The following is a 16,428-nucleotide window of genomic DNA, read 5'->3' on the forward strand; positions in this document are numbered from 1 at the left end:
ATGCTGCTGTGTAAAGTGCAGAAAACCAGGGCTGAATTTCCTCTTAGTTTGTGGGGTGATTAACAAGCTCAGAAGTATTGCATTAAAGTATGTGTAGGGAAAGAAGAACGAGGGGAGGGAAGAAGGCAGTGCATGGCTATGATTCTCCTTCATTTGGTAAATTAACATTTTTTTGATGGAGAGCATTACAGCTGAAGCAGGCCAGTATCTTTTTGAAGGAATGGTGGATTTAGAATTATAGAATAATGAAGTTGGAAGGGGCCATCGAGTCCAACCCTCTGCTCAATTTAGTTCCCCTTCTTTGTTAGCTGGGAAGTGTGAGGATTTTGCTGGACCCTTTGTGGTGGGTTGGAATAAACTAGGTGGGTGCACTTAGCATGTCATTAGAAGCAGAGTACCCTTAAGTATATTTTAAAAAATCTATTTCTTCTAGAACAAGCTTTCTTGGCTGTGCATGCGGCTAGTTAGATTGAAATGCAAGCTTTATTTTCAAGGCTGATGGCTTGGGCTTTGAAGGAGGGGTGTGTCGGGAGAGGAAATGGTGTAAGATGCAGGAGCTATCCATGGTGTACAATGTGTCATTGGACCCTCGGCATTGGGGGGGGGGGTCAATCCACAGCAGGAGTGGATTAGTGCCTTTTTATCCTGGGCGTGCATTTTCCAGAAACATCTACCAGGGTATTGTCAGAAAGCAAAGGTTGGATGAAATGGATCTTGGATCCAACCAGCGAGACAGTTCTCACACATCGCTGGAACGGCGTGACCTGAGAAGCTTCTCTGAAGCTTGCTTTTTCTTTGCTTCGTCTTCCTCCTCCTCTTCCATCACCACCATGGAGGCAGTTTCCTCAGTTTCCACGGGCAATGTATTTCCCCGTCCCGTTGTTCTCTGAGCCTTTCTTACAATGAGAAAGAGGTCCATCAATGACCAAACTGGGTCTTTTCTATGGCAGCTCATAACCATTCCTTGTAGATCCTCGATGGAGGTGAGTCAGAATCGGGATGGCCCATGTCAACCTGTGCTAAGGTTCTCCTTCAAACATATCAATGAAACTCACAGAGATAGGAGATGCTGCCATTTTTCATCCAAACTAGGCAAATGGAGTTCATATAGGCCTAAAGCATGGAATATAAGCACCCCGTATCAACTGCTCTCATTGACCACACAGATTAAATAAAAACTGGCATTAATGCTGCAGTCATTCTCCTCTATTCATAACCTGCACACCTTTTCACTATGAATCCTTTGTCTTTTAAAATATTGTATTAATAGGTTTAGAAAGCCTAAATAAAACTCTCTCTCTCTCTCTTTTTTTATTTTCAATATTTTCCTGTATCGTATCCTTCTAAAAACGAATGGTTTTATATGGTAAGCACATACAAACCTTCTGACATTTTTGTTATGATTATATATAAATATATATATATTAAAGAAAGCCAAATTGGGGGAAAAAAAAGAGAGGGTCCCTTCATTTCTCTCTGTGTGTAATGAAGTGAAAACAGTTCACAACACCAATCACAGCCCCGTAACGCGACACAAAAATAAGTGTGGAAAGGCTATGAACTTTCCTGACAGACCTGGAAGTTGAGTCATGGCCACTGGCCTTCTCTCTTATTAGGCTGAAACGTTTCGATACTCATCCAAGTAGCTCGTTCAGTGCGTGATGACTCAACTTCCAGATAACCTCACCTGGAGGACTGAGAATCTTCACAAATATTTTCCTGTAAGAAAACGTGCAAGGTTTGACACTTCCTGTCCAGAACACATCAACCGAGAAATGGAGGAAGTGGACCTTCTTTGGGTCTACTTGTGAGCTCCCGTCCTAGGAGAGGCCATGTGTCTTGTGATCCTCCTCCTTGATTAGTAGAAAAGAACGAGGTGGAGAGGTTCACCATCACAAACAGGAATGAAGAAAAGAGTGTGAGCAAATGTTTGCCAGTTTTCTGCCTTTGGCACGATTCTAGTAGGTGTCTGTTCTAAATTTGATCTATACATACATAAATTAATCTATGGAAGTCAAGAATCCCTTGTGTTTTCTTCTTCCAAGAACCGCTTTCCTCACAAGGGGCTAACCCAGAAGGCCAGAGCGGGGGAATATTGCAGCCTGAAACAGCGCAGCAAATGGCTCTCCGTTTCCAAGGAGAAAATACCGAGACTGGTCAAATTATTTCGGCACTCCACACAGAAAATTTCAAAAGTGCCTCTGATCCCCTGGCTTAGGCTCTGAAAATACAAGAAATCACAAACCATTAATCAATTAATGATGATGATGTTTTAATACTCATAGAACTCCAGGGCTGGAAAGGACCCAACGGATCATCAGGTCCAGCCCCGCTCAAGGAGGCCCGGTGAGGAATCGAACTCCCAAACCGTTGAGAGATCTAGCAGTTCATTAAGGATAATTATAATCATCTTGGAACTGCAGGCCTGGAAGGGACCCTTCTGGATCATCCAGTCCAGCCCGTCAAGGAGGCACAGAGGGGGGATCGAACTCCCAGCCCCTCTGGCTCTGCAGTCAGATGCCTTCGACCATTGAGCTATCCTGCAGTTCTTCATTTCCCTTCCTTGACCTCCCAAATCAGGGTTCCTAATTCTGCGTTGTGGTATTTCCCAGCCTGATTTACATGGGGTGCTAGATTTTTTCCCTCCTGGGACAGGAACTGTAGATTAACAGATATTTTATGCCAATGGCTCCACGTTCAGTCCCGAGAATCACTAGGCAAGGCACTTACCTGAAACTGTGAAGAGTTGCTGATAATCAGAGTAGGCTCACCTGAACTAGGTAGTCTGGCATAGTATGTGGCAAGTTCTTCCATTTTCTCTTGGTCAACAAGAGAGCAGAAATAAGGGGGGGGGGGGAGTGGCTTATATTGACCCACCTGGTCTAGTAGTAGCACCTCTGCATGTCAATGGCTATCCAGGCAGAGAGTTTTCTCATTCTTAGTCAGAGATCACATGTACAAATTAGGTCTGATCCTGCTTGGCTTCCAAAATTGTCCCACATCACCTGTGTTTAAGCAGTAGACCCTATTTGCTGTCTACTGATCAGGGCCCGGTTATGCAGACTTCAGAATTAGACACAGAGGATTAGGGTTGAGATTAGAGGTGGAAGAAGTTTTTTTATTCTGTCACAAAGTTTCTGCCACTCTGCAAGTTGCAAAATAGGACCCTCTTCCTTGCTTGCTTGGCCCTTGGGATGTAGTCGTGGGCCTTGCTTTGACTACATAATGGCAGAGACACAGCAGCTTTGAAGGAATGCCACTCAGGAAGGATCATACTTCTCACTACCATCCGTATCTTCGACAGTTTGGCCCTCCGACTCTGGTTCTGGATTTTGGTGGCTGGTGAGGCCACTGAACAAGGTCCACTGAACATTTTCCGGAGAGGGACCTGCTGATTCTATCTAGTCATGAGAACCTGTCACTCATCTTTGTCAGTGGTTGTAACTCTGGCATTGACATCATATTTACTGGGAAATGACTGTGGTCATCAAAAGAAAGGGTGCAGAAGAAACGATGGTCTCCATTGTTGATGTTCTACTGATAAAGTTAGGTTAGCTGACTCCCTCAAGGTTCCAAAGAGAAATCTATAGCAGAAGCATCATATTTACAGCCTGTCAAGGCTGAAACGTCATCCTTTGGTTGAAGGCTAATTTGGGCTAACAAAATTTCATTAAGTTGACACTTCCTTCTTTATAGATGGGAGTCTTACTGCCTTTGTTGCTTCCAGGCTGGTCTTTGAACCAGTTAGTATAGATTGCCCGTTGGCTGCAGGCTTCCTGGTTGGCTGAAACCCATCAAATACACAGACACTCACAGGGGCTGGGTTTCTATTGATTGGGACACAGGAATCAAAGCTGAAAAATCCAGTTCTGTCTGGTGGTCTTACAAACACACACACACTCTCTCTCTCTACTTTTCTCATGGGCTGCTGAAGAAGCTGCACAAGCGAACAGAGATGAACCCCTTTCGTGACCCATCAAAGGGTAAGGAAATCAATAAAACTCAGGCTACTGAGACTGAGTGAAGGACGTGTGTTGCTTTTAATGAGCTCACACATAGCAGTATATCATGCTACAAGAAAACACCTCTTCTTCCTGGTTTCTCCTTTCAGCCTCTCCAATACCCAGCCCACAGTCATAAGTTCTCATCTGAGCACCTCTGGTTTTTGAGAATGTGGCCCTCGGGAGGTTAGACGTCCCTCTTTCGGCCTTAAAGCAGCTTTGTCCTGGTTATGCTCTTCCAATTAAAAACTAAAATGGCTGAAACTAGGGACACGAAGAGACATGAACCACGTGAAAGAGTGCCTAGAGGGCCAGGTCTCCATGAAGTCTACAAACACAGAGAAAGAGACCAACAGAAACTCTACTGTGGATCACGGAAACATCCCAAATTCAATTAAAGTGTGGAGAAGTTTTATTTTGTTTTTCAAAAATATTTACACAAAGAAAAAATGGTTCCGAATCCCATAAATGCCCAGTTTGCTGTCTCTAAATGATAAGGTGCTGGGTAAGTCTTTCTTAAGAGGGACGTGGTGGCGCTGCGGGCTAAACCGCAGAAGCCTCTGTGCTGCAAGGTCAGAAGACCAGCAGTCGTAAGATCGAATCCACACGACGGAGTGAGCTCCTGTCGCTTCTCCCAGCTTCTGCCAACCTAGTGGTTCAAAAGCATGTAAATGCAAGTAGATTAATACGTAGGTACCACCTCGGTGGGAAGGTCATGGCGTTCCGTGTCTAAGTCGCGCTGGCCATGTGACCACGGAAGATTGTCTTTGGACAAATGCTAGTTCTATGGGTTGGAAATGGAAAAGAGCACCACGCCCTAGAGTCGGACACGACTGGACAAATTGTCAAGGGGAACCTTTACCTTTACCTAAGTCTTTCTTGCCTGCCCGGTCATGCACCTGATTATTCAGTCAAGACATAAACTGTTTCGGCCATGCTGCGCCTCGCTTCAGGGAAAGGAAAGTCACCCTTGGCCAAGCAGCCTTGTCACTTCAAAGGCAAATTGCTCACAGTTAACCTTGTAGGTGTTACCTTTTGTTTTTTGGTCTCTCAGTCAGAATTCAACTAAAAGTAGGGGTTGAATCTCCTGATTTAATGCATTACCGCATCTCCTATCCAGAGCCACCACTGCTTATGCAATCAGGTATGTGGATGCAATCAGGTATGTGGTGAGTTTATTAGTTTGATGATGATGATGATGCTTTCCACTTTTTGAAAAAGCAAAGTATGCTGCTTATAAACCATCCCATAATGCTTAAAGCACTCCGGGGTGGTTTAGAAGTGAATTATGCAAGCTGAATTATACAACATGAATTTGACACAACTCCGGGAGGCAGTGGAAGACAGGAGGGCCTGGCGTGCTCTGGTCCATGGGGTCACGAAGAGTCGGACACGACTGAATGACTAAACAACAATTATTCAAGGCCTCCCCAACAATCTGGGCACTCAGTTTGCCAACCTCGGAAGGAATGGAAGGCTGAGTGAACCTTGAGCCAGCTACCTGAGATGGTCGTGAGCACCATTTTGGCTGCCGTACTGCAGTTGAACCATGGTGCCACAAGACTCCGAAGAGACATTCATGCTAATATCAGACTGGAAGCAATTCTCAAACAATGCACAGGCCTTGTGTCACTCAAGGAAAGGGGATTCTAAAGCGGGCTGTTCTTTGGAGTTCTCAGTTCTAGCTGTTACGTGTTGAGAAAGGAATTATGAGCTATGGAGCCTTTCAGGCAACCTTTTCTGTCCTTCGAAGGCATTCATGTCCAATGAAGGGTTCCACCAATGCACCATCCTTATTCCAATCCCTGGTTTCCTATCCTTTTATCCCAAAAAGTCATCGCTGGGCTGTTTTGCAAGTGGAGAGTTTTCCCCTTCACATTTTGGAAGCTTCTGGACGTTGCCCTAGCCTGGTGTTCTTTCGACCACAGAACAGCCGCACCCAGGAAATGAGTTTGCTACGACTACCTAAAAAAGCTTGAAGCAGGGTCCCTTCTATAACAAAATGTGGAATACACATCTCAGAATCCCTCACCCGGCACGGCGACTTCTTGAAAGATTCTGAGAGTTGTTCCGCAATATGGCATAAAATCGAGGTGCGTTTCCTATTTCCTCTGGCAGGCTTTCAAAAAAAAAAAAAAAAGCCATCAGTATTTGTCTGCAAATCCAGAGGAACACCTCCCAGGTTCTGTTGCAAAAAGGGAAAAAAGACTTTGGCACCCCCTAGCGGCTTTCTAAAAGATGGGACCCTTTCTGTTCTAAATCGCAGTCCAGAGAACGGGAGAATTCTTCATATCCTCCCCATGAGAAGATTGAAAATGGGAGAAGGGAGGGTGGGAGAAAGCTCTCATGAAAGCTTCTCATCCTTTACTGTCCTCAAACGCTGGCAGCAGATTCCTTTTTCTGCGCATGGCGTGCACTCAACAGCACCCTGGGCTACCACCACCCATACATGCCGGGATTTTACCAACAAATGAGTTGATACAGCTGGGATTTTCAGAGAGCACTGGTGCCAAATTGGTCAGCTCTCAACCCTGGGCATTGGCTCATGAGGCCCAGGACCGTCTGAGGATATGCTCCTCTTTTCCCCTTTAGCATAGTGAGCTTGGGAAGAGTTAAACAGCATCCTATTAGCAAAACCACAGAGCAGCAAAGACTCCTCTGGAGCAGGCGTGGGCAACCCACAGCCTGCCCCGGGGTGCCCGCTTCAGAGCCCCTCCTGCTGCTGAAATCAGCATCATGCCACTGGATGATGATGGCCCATCAGGACAAGCCGGACTGAGGTGCTAAAACAAAGAATGGCATTTTAAGGACAGAACGGCCTCCTCTGAAGCGTCCCCGAGGGCTTCTCGTGTCTAGTGGAAAAACACGTCCCTCTAGATACTCAACTACAACTCCCAGCAGCCTTAGCCAGCTAAACAATTGGCGAAGGAAGCTGGGAGGTGCAGGCCAACCTCTGGAGGACAACACTTTGCTCAGCTTGGGCAGTCCAGCACTGGGATTTTCCACATCCAGGCGGTGCAGGCGGCTGGCTTTTAGCAGTGCACAACGGTCGTGGCACACCTTATGGGATGCCACCCCCCCCCCCAAAAAAAAAGGGCCGTTAGGACCGGTCAGGTTCTAGCCTGGCTTCTTAGAGAAGCAATAAGCAAATTTTCTCCAACAGGAATCCAGTTCTCATATTATTAAACAGCACCAAGTTGAAGGCCATCAGATTGACATCTGGATACAGCAATGCTACTATCCACACCCTCTCTCATAGAATCGTGGAGTTGGAAGGAGCCCACAAGGCCATCGAGTCCAACCCCTTGCTCAGTGCAGGAATCCCAAATAAAGCAGATCTGACAGAGGGTGGTCCCATTTTCTTTTAAATGCCTCCAGCACTGGAGTGCTCACTATGGGTTCCATTGTCATACTCCTCTAACAGTTAGGATCCCCCCTCCGATATTCAACAGAAATCTAGTTTCTAAGTGTCCTGCACTCTGGGATGGCTGAAAACAGATCCTGCCCCTCCTCTGGATAACCACCTTTCAAGTCTTGGGAAAGTGCTCTCCTCTCTCCCCTCAGTCTTCTTCTCTCAAGGCTAAACATGCCCAGTTCTTTCCGGCTCGTGTTTTATTTCTTGCCTTAAAGTCAAATTTAAGCTTAACTGAAGGGCCTGGTCTGCCCCGCATGATCTTCGCAACCTGAGTCCCGCTAGCTTCGATTTAGTACGGTTTGCTAACATCACACCCCTGTGGACCGTGGCTGAGATCTAGAAAAGCAATCACGCCCCCAAAGAAGACAAGTTTGACACAGCCATCTGTCAATATATTTATTTTGATCTACCCACATGGCAGGGGAGGAATGATTTTTGCCAGAATGATACCACATTAATTTATGAGCTGAAAATCCAGGACAACTTCTCCCCTCTTTGGGTTGAAGCTGACAGTGTACGCAACTGCAGAGGGGTCATCGGTTGGAGATTCTGGTTCGGTCACAGATTTGAAGAAGTACACCGCTTGTTTGCAGTGGGGAGTCCACTGACAGTAGCCCTGCAAGGACGAACAAGCACAACGGCCGTGAGAGCAAATACCCACATTTGTTAGGAACTATGGCCCCGGTTCCCTTGCAGACAATCATCACGTTGCTTTATGAGCATATATATTTGCTCCTCATGATCGAGGGAAGAAAAATGTTTCTTAACTGTAGAAGGGGGTCAAGCACCTGTTTTATCCCCACGGGTTCTAAGGTTGCAATCCTGCGTCAACCTACCTTTGTCACTTGAGTACATGAACTCTAACGAGAAAAATTGGTGCCAGAAAATAAAAGAAAAAAAAAAAACAACTCTCCCTGGGAGAATCTCTTACATTGTTTGGTGAGCAAAAAACGAAATGCAGCTTTTTAAGGCGATCCCTGGCCAATTCTCACTTCAGATATTTATCTTCCAATATCTCTGACAGAGATGGTTCCTATGATAATTCCACGTCCCAGATCTTGGAACGTTGCAATAAAAAGAAAGTCTTCTCTGTTACTGTTTCAAGCCCTTCCCCAGTTGCTATTTTAGTTACATTTTGTTTAAAGTAATACTTTTTTGTTAGTCAAAACGTAACTGAATAGTTACTTCTCAGTCATGTGCTTCTGATTTACAGTGACCCTAACAGGGTTTTCAAGGAATATGGGATGTTCATGGAGTGGTTCACCAATACCAACCCTGCCCCCCCCCCACCGTTTCCATGACTGAGCATGGATTTGAACCCAGGCCTCCTGAGTTCTAGTCTGACACATATTCCACTACATCATCCTGTTGTGTAGCCACATTTGTGTAACTTGAAGTTGCACGGGCCACTGCAAAATTTTGCAACCAAGCTGAATCATATTGAAGAAGCTATTCCAGAGCACACTTGCACAACCACTTGTTCAACTAGTTGTGCAACCAGGCACAAGGATTGCCTGTGTGTAACTTCCCATGAGCTTCTGCTGGCATAACTTTACATTATGCCAAGTGGAGCAGGATTTCAGCCACTGGCTCTCTATTTCTTTGTCATCTTTTTTTTAAGATCTCAAATTACTGCTGGCCTGGAGTACAAAATACAGGAAAGGCAGTAAGACCACCAACAGTCTATAAATATAGAAGTAACTAAAATGGTTAGTTACAATATAGTGTACTGACTGAAAAGGGAATTAATTACAAGCAAATAAATTCAGTTTTTCAGTATGTTTAGCATAGATGTCTTTGCTGTAATCAGTAACTTCCAAGCTTGGAGGTTTTAGCAAAGGTGCTTATCCTAAACATACTGAAAAACCAAATTTATGATCGTTCCCAAGGATATACTTCCCACTTAAATACCGTAGACGCAGATTTGCTGCATTCTTTGGCACAATTGGCAGGCTGAGCCAGAATGGAATAACATAGGTTGAACAGGCTTGGTTGTACTTCAACTTTCTCTCTACTCCTGCACCCCTTGGGTGGTAAGAGATGAAAGAGAATTCAGTCAATACCTTTTCATTTGAAACCTGCAGAAGTCCTGTGCTAATGGAAAGGCTGCCCGTCAGATGGTAGTCCATCCACAGAACTGCTCCATGGCTCTTCCCAGGCCTGGAAAGAAAGAATCTCAGCTACTGATGTGCTGCAAATTTGGAAGACCAACCTCCACATTAAACACTTCCTTTTGAAATATGAATAGCACTTTCCCGCACGGGCCGCCTCAATCGGAAAGATGAAAGAGCCAAAAACGCTACATTACAGGAGGCTGAACGCTTGGGAGCAAGTCATTCATCCAGGCAGTTGAGATAACAGGACTGGGAAAAGAAAGCCATAGGATGCATGTAGGAGAGTAACTGAGATAATATATTAAGAGCTCAGTGGTCTTAGGTCTCTGGCTGTGGAGCCCGAGAGGAGAGTTCGATTCTCCACTGGGCCTCCTTGACAGCCGCCGGACCCCGCAGTCTACTGGGCCTCTTTCAGTTCTGCAGTCCCAAGACTATGAAAATATTCCAAGATGTGAAACACAGTCAAAAACAGACAATTGGAAAGGGAAAGTGGGTTGGAGCCCAGGCTAAAGAGTCAAGATTTCTGCACAGCAACCTTTGAACCTTCAACACTTTCAGTGCATTTAAATGGCTAGCCACAAATGGTACGCCCAAGTTCTTCGCTTGCCAGAAACGTGGCCGTCGGAATCATCATCAGACACTTGAAAGCATTACAAACACGAACCTTGAAGCCAATGCTAGTTTGATTTTGGTTTAAAGGTCTCGTAGGACAACTGATGCAACTTGTCAGCTTGTGGAAATGACAACATATTGCCTCGAAAATATACATTTGATGTTTAAATAAGGATCTTTCCACAGACAAATACGGATCTTTGCTGTACAGAGTGTTCCAATATTTTACAGCGGGTACAGCAATAATGTTGTAACTCACTACGGTAATAACATCATACACTGCGCGCAGGTTCAGAGAGAAACGATCAGCAAGTGAACAGATGGTTGTATTTGGAGAAGGAAAACAAACGTCACCGTAAATCGATTCAATCGTATGTTACAGTCTAATTTATATATTCATTAAAAGCAGCACGTTGCTTCATACGTGGGGGATTTTTTTAAAATCATGACAAATATCCAAAATTACAGGAAAGAAGATTTTTGAATGAAAATTTTCCTTTTGAGTTGCAGGAATAAAAACTTAGTTTCCCCCAATGCGTTGTATCCAGATGTGGTGGGACACACATCTGGAGACCATGGGCCTTTTTGCCTGGTGATGGCAAGAGTTGTAGCACAACACATCTGGAGGGCACAACACATCTGGAGGGCGCCAGGTTGGGTAAGAGGCCTCCAGACTCATTGATAGCCGTCTTAAATTGGCTTCCAAATTACTTTGGTTATCTGATGCAAGCCCCCCACGGATGCTGAAGAATACAGATTATAGCAAACGCTATTTTAATAGCGAAGGCTCTACACATCATGGTTTCTGGCTCCTTCCAGTGGCCGGTTATGGTAATTTCATCTTTGGAAAAACATTTTTCTAAGATTTTTCTATTAATATTTTTAATGTTTTCAGATTGTGAATCAATGAATCAGTGGATACTGATCCTGTGGGTAAGGAGCTTCTACTATACTATTATTTATGACTTCTACAGTAATAGTGTACAGTGTCAGTACACACTACATCTACTCCCATCCCGGTAAATCTATCATAACACCCACAGATATAGTGTCAAGACCTTACAATCCCATCCACCCTGTTTCATCAACACTAAACATGATCACCAGAAAAACGACTCCAAAAATAAAAGTGTCACGCCTAGCCGTACCACTCTTTGCATATTGCATATATTATAATCCTTACAATCATGGCATAAAGTTAATAGATATGCTCAGATGGCAGATCCAGGAGGTGAGAGAGGGCAGTTTAGGGGGCCTTGGTCTTCTCTGAAGGGTAGGGGCTGTGCTCTTTTCAGCTCCATCCTGCAACCGCGCTCAAGTCTAATGCAGCCCTACTCCCGAGAAACCGTTTCACAAAACCACTGCATGCTACTCACCTTGACAGGCTCAGAAGGCCTTCTTTCCGGATCATGTGTTCTGGCACGGTTTGCTGAAAGTTAAAGGTCAAGACTTCCAAAGGATCAGATAATGATTTGCAAGGGTATTCCCACAATGGATGAGGCTCGGCTTCCCTCGACTCCCTGAAGTCTAAAGATTTCTACGGCAGAAAAACAAAAGGGAGCCTTGTAAGTGTTGGTGGGTTCCCAAAAGCGTTATTCGCCGAAATACTCTGGAAACCTCGCCGTTCTTGGGTCACCGAGCTGCTGAGCAAGAGCGACCCTTTTAGACAAATCCAGACGGTCACGTCTGCTTCAGTGGAAGGGGTCGTGAGGACACAGGATGGGGAGACCTTTGCAGGAAAGGAACAAGGTTCGAGGCATCAACACTTAATTTGTGACCGCAGGCCAAGTAGTGCAGGAGGAGAGCTTGGCAGAAAGGCAGACCAGGGGGGTCCTACATGGATCAAATCGAGCCTGAACAATCTCTGGAGACCTGAAAGGTAGAAGGCGAGGCCTGAGAAGGCAAAGGATTCTCTGGAAAAGACCATCACACTGGGAAAGGCGGAAGGCAGCAGGAAAAGAGGAAGACCAAAATATGAAATGGACCAACTCTCTAAAGGAAGCCAGTGTCTTCAGTTCACAGGAGCTGAAGAGAGCGGTTGAGGAGAGACTATTTGGGGGATTGCTCCTATGTTTTTTATGCCAATTAAGTTAGTAAGGAAGCCATTTTATGCCCCGACAACAGTAAATACGTTTCGGTTTGATGGAAAAGTTAGTACAGTAGGACCCCCGTATCTGTGGGAGAATCAGTGCCAAGCCCCCTTGAGGATGCTGACAAATGCGGAATACTATTTTAACAGCGAGCCCAGCACGGTCTCTGGCTCCCTCTGGTGGCCAGAGCAGATACTGATCCCGCAGAGAAGCTCTCCTCCCCAAATTCCACATGGTTCTAGGGAGAAACTGAAAAAGGCAACACGCTTTCTTCTATGGCCGAAGAGCTTCCAGAAATTTTACACCTCTGGGCTGACTCTAGAAACAAAACCCAGTCTTCCTCTTTCATACTCTATGTGTGAGCTGTTCAGACCATGAAAACCCCGACTCCGGCTGATCTAGGAAGCCAGTATAAAACTCAGCATAAAACTCTGTTCTCTGGATGCTCCTCCCTCTCAAGGTTCAACCGGTATTTGGTCCGTTATCTTGCAGTCTCTGTGTTTCCTCTCTTTGCAGTGGGAAAGCTTCTCTTCTCCAATGGTCTCGGGCTCAGTAGCCACGGCTCCTATTTTACAGATCCGCTACATTATACACTGGTGTTCTTGGACTGTGTGGGCAAGGGTTTCTGGGTATTGCAATCCAAGGATGCCTGGGTTACCCGAGGTTGGGAACCCCTGCAGTGCAGCATACATTGCAAAATACAAGGGGAAGCAAAGCCAATGGGGAGGAAAGACCACGGTTGACGACTCATGACAATGGGTGGAGAACGACTGCAGAGGTGGGATTATCCCTCACCCCCAGTCCTTTGTCCATCTAAGCAGCCTATTCAGACCAGGGGAAAGGGAAGCCAATGGGAAGGCTCTATCAGGGGTCTCCTACCAACTCTCCTCAGACTGAAGAAGCTACGTAGATGAGTAGCGAAACATTTCAAGCTAATAGGAAAGAAGTCCAGTGGTCGTGATTCAACTTCCAGATAACCTCACCTGGAGGACGGAGAGTCTTCACAGATATATATTGCAAAGTACACTGTGCCCGTCAATGAGTACAGTATGGACCACAGCACAGCGCTGGTGTTCTCTCTCCCTTACATTATAGCTTTCCCTGAATTTTCCGAATGTCCGTGCTTGGCTGTTTCACCCACAGCAAACAGACAAATCCCACGAATTAGACTGGGGTGGCAATCAGCACGGAATTTGCTGTTAATTAAATGGATAAATTCTTATCCCCCGCAACTATGAGCAAGTGGGTGCCCTTTTCACAGCAGTCTCGGCTACACAGCTGCTAACGCGGCTCATTAAACGCCTCATCCCAGACGTTTCTAAGTAGTACTTTCAAATAACTACACATTTTTGCAATTAAGTTAATTGGCCTTGCGTTCTTGAACAAAGAAGGCTGAGAACTTGCGAATACTCCTTATTACCACTAAAAAGAACGGGATAGAGAAATTCTTGTGGGTGTATTTGTTATTTTAAGTAGCAGTGGCAGAGTTTTGTTCTACTCTTCCCCCCTTTTTTCCTTTTGCAAGATTTCTGTTGCAGCTGGATATTTTTTAATAGTTTGCTAATAAGTTTGTGTAATAGGCCCATGATTTATTGGCCCACCGTTAAATTCAAGGCATCACTCTGTAAATTTTCATGTACATGTATGTCCAATTAATAATAATAATAACAGCTACAAAACCCGGCAATATTAAGAACAGCATACACACTGCACCAATATTTAACAGATACTTAGTTTTTTGGTTGAAACTTGTATCTGTTATGCAGTGGTCCCCAACCTTGGGCCTCCAGATGTTCTTAGACTTCAGCCTCCAGAAATTCTAGCCAGCAGAGGTGGTGGTGAAGGCTTCTGGGAGTTGTAGTCCAAGAACATCTGGAGGCCCCAGGTTGGGGACCAATGTGTTATAGAATCCCAGTCAATATTTTTATAAATGTGATTGGCCGTACCTGTTGTTTTGGAATGATGATAATATTGATGATGCACTTTTAGGCAGGCTGCAAGCTGAAGATGACCCAAGTTCCACAGTCTCTCACACCACTGGCAGGCACCAAATGAAAGGGAGCCAGCCATTGCTGGGCATGGTTTCTCAGGCACTCCAGGCTTATAATTTATGCAGTGTGTTTATTAGCACCCTCTTGCAGAAGCGTTGCATGCTTTTCCCTCTCAAGGTTCAACCGGTATCTGGTCACCTACGTGATGGGCGGGCGCCAAGTCTGCCTTGCCTTGAGCTGGGTCAGCACAATTCCTAGAGGAACCCTGCTCGGGGTGTAGCCCCGGGGCAAGTCGGACAGCACAAGGCATTGCTCTGCCCTGGGCAGGTGATCCCCCTAGTATTTCAACAAGCAGAGATGCTGGAGACCTTCTGAAAAGCTCCTCTTGCCTGACCTCACACGGGATCTGGCTGGGGGCTGGGGCGAGTTCATGGTCGTAACAGAAGGCCATGCGGAGTTGGACGCGGAGGGTGGCTGGAATGGCACCCTGTATAACCCACCTCCACGCAAACAATTCCGTAACCCCCTTGGCATGTCACAGATACATCGGCTCACCTTGATCATCTCATCCATCACGCTCACGTCAAACCCTTCACAGGTGCCACACGGGCTGCGGATTCGCCACAAATCCTAGGAGAAAAGAAACATGTTTTTTTCCCATTATTTCAAAATGAAATTGCACATAAAATGCTGGGTTTTAAAACCAATTCAAAGAAGACGTTGGCTCAAGAAATCAGGAGGAGGGGACAAATGGCATTTCATTCCTAGGCAAGGTAAAGAAAGAGACATTTTCAGAACAAATTGGGGGGAAATCTAATTCACAAGGATAAGACGGCAGGATGTCTCTCCACCCCCAGGTTGTCTGCTCTGTCAGCAGAGCTCTTCCCACTGGCAAACTGTGTATGTAACCAGAGACTAGCATCTGGTAGGATTGCTTTGGGCCAGTTACAGGGGATACAGTGAAAAAACATATGTCGAGCATATTTTTTTGCACGGTGTCTTTTTAACTCCTTGTAGACCGTGGACATCAGGTAAGAGAAAACAGCTATTTGTTTGAGACTCCCTCGTTCTCTGTTAAACCCTAATACTGAAAGTAGAACGTGGGTATAAATCAGCTCGGAGCCGAAAAACGCCTTCATTGAAGAGGGGTTTGACGTTTGGCTGACTAGCTAGCTCAGTGAGGTGAGGCATCTGGCTGCAGAGTCAGAGGATGGCCCTTTCTAGGAGAAGAGCCAGGGTGGGTGGCCTCGGGCAAAAGCTGCACCGACCCAAAGCTGACCCCAGAAGAAGGGAAGGGTCAACCACCTCTGTGTATTCACTACCTGGGAAGGGTCTCTGTAAGTCACACACACTAGCTTCAAGTTTTAGTCCTCCGTTTTATCAATGCAGGTAATCAATGCCATTTGTATGACTTGTCATGGGCGGATTGTATCTCGACAGCGGAGCCTTCTAGACAACTGTTGTTAAACTGCTCTGACTGCGGTCAAACCAGAAGCTGGTCACTTGCAAGGCAAAGCAAAGCAAAGAAAAAAAAACACAAACAACAACAACAAAAAAAGCACTTCTGCTCAACCTGTCGGGCACGTTCAGCTCCGATAAGCTGTGGAAACATGAAAGTCAGCATTAGGGACAAAGCAAAAGCTGACATCGCTTCTTTACCTTAAACTCCACGATCATCACATGAAGTGAAGCAGACTGGGGCAGGACGGTCACATCGTTCGTGAGGTGGCGGGCCAGGGCTGTCCGGGCGTACCAGAAATATAGATTGTGCCATGGCAGTAAGCTTGTAGAGAAAAAGGGCTCGCCGATTAAAAGGGAGACCTCAGGGAAGAGAACGGAATTAAAATTATTTAAGTGGCTTAAAACAGGCAAAGATTCATGCACACAAGAGGAAAGTTTGCATATTTGGTGTCATATCTTCGTAACTGAATCTCAGGCAGCAGAACAAGAAAACACATGAAATTAAATTAGGAATGGAGAACTGCATCTCTGGGCCAGCCTATGGAGATGGTTCAGACAAAACACCAAAGCAAGGGGATGTGAGCCCGAAAATCCTAACCTCTTGTTCATTCTTTTCTGCATTGCTTGAACACGTTTTTACTTTGCTCTCCAGCCCAAAATGTACTCTAAATGACTTCCAGGCATCAGAGAGGAGACATTTCCTGTCTATAGGTTTTGAAATGGAAGAATACAACACAGAAGGAA

At 45.5% G+C, this 16,428-nt stretch overlaps 1 protein-coding gene across 1 annotated transcript in view; it reads right to left on the reverse strand.

The window, feature by feature from the left end:
• Positions 1 to 7,799: 7,799 nt before the first annotated feature.
• PRMT7 (protein arginine methyltransferase 7) overlaps positions 7,800 to 16,428 on the reverse strand; it is a 28,908-nt gene continuing 20,279 nt past the window's right edge. Inside the window, exons 14-18 of the mRNA XM_072980513.2 lie at positions 15,883 to 16,044; positions 14,779 to 14,853; positions 11,519 to 11,679; positions 9,480 to 9,576; positions 7,800 to 8,032 (exon numbers count right to left, since the gene is read on the reverse strand). Of these exons, the coding sequence (XP_072836614.2) occupies positions 7,871 to 8,032; positions 9,480 to 9,576; positions 11,519 to 11,679; positions 14,779 to 14,853; positions 15,883 to 16,044 (657 nt within the window). The 3' untranslated portion in view covers positions 7,800 to 7,870. The remainder of the gene's footprint in view (positions 8,033 to 9,479; positions 9,577 to 11,518; positions 11,680 to 14,778; positions 14,854 to 15,882; positions 16,045 to 16,428) is intronic.

This window comes from Pogona vitticeps, chromosome 10 (assembly GCF_051106095.1).
Source record: "Pogona vitticeps strain Pit_001003342236 chromosome 10, PviZW2.1, whole genome shotgun sequence".
NCBI lineage: Eukaryota > Metazoa > Chordata > Lepidosauria > Squamata > Agamidae > Pogona > Pogona vitticeps.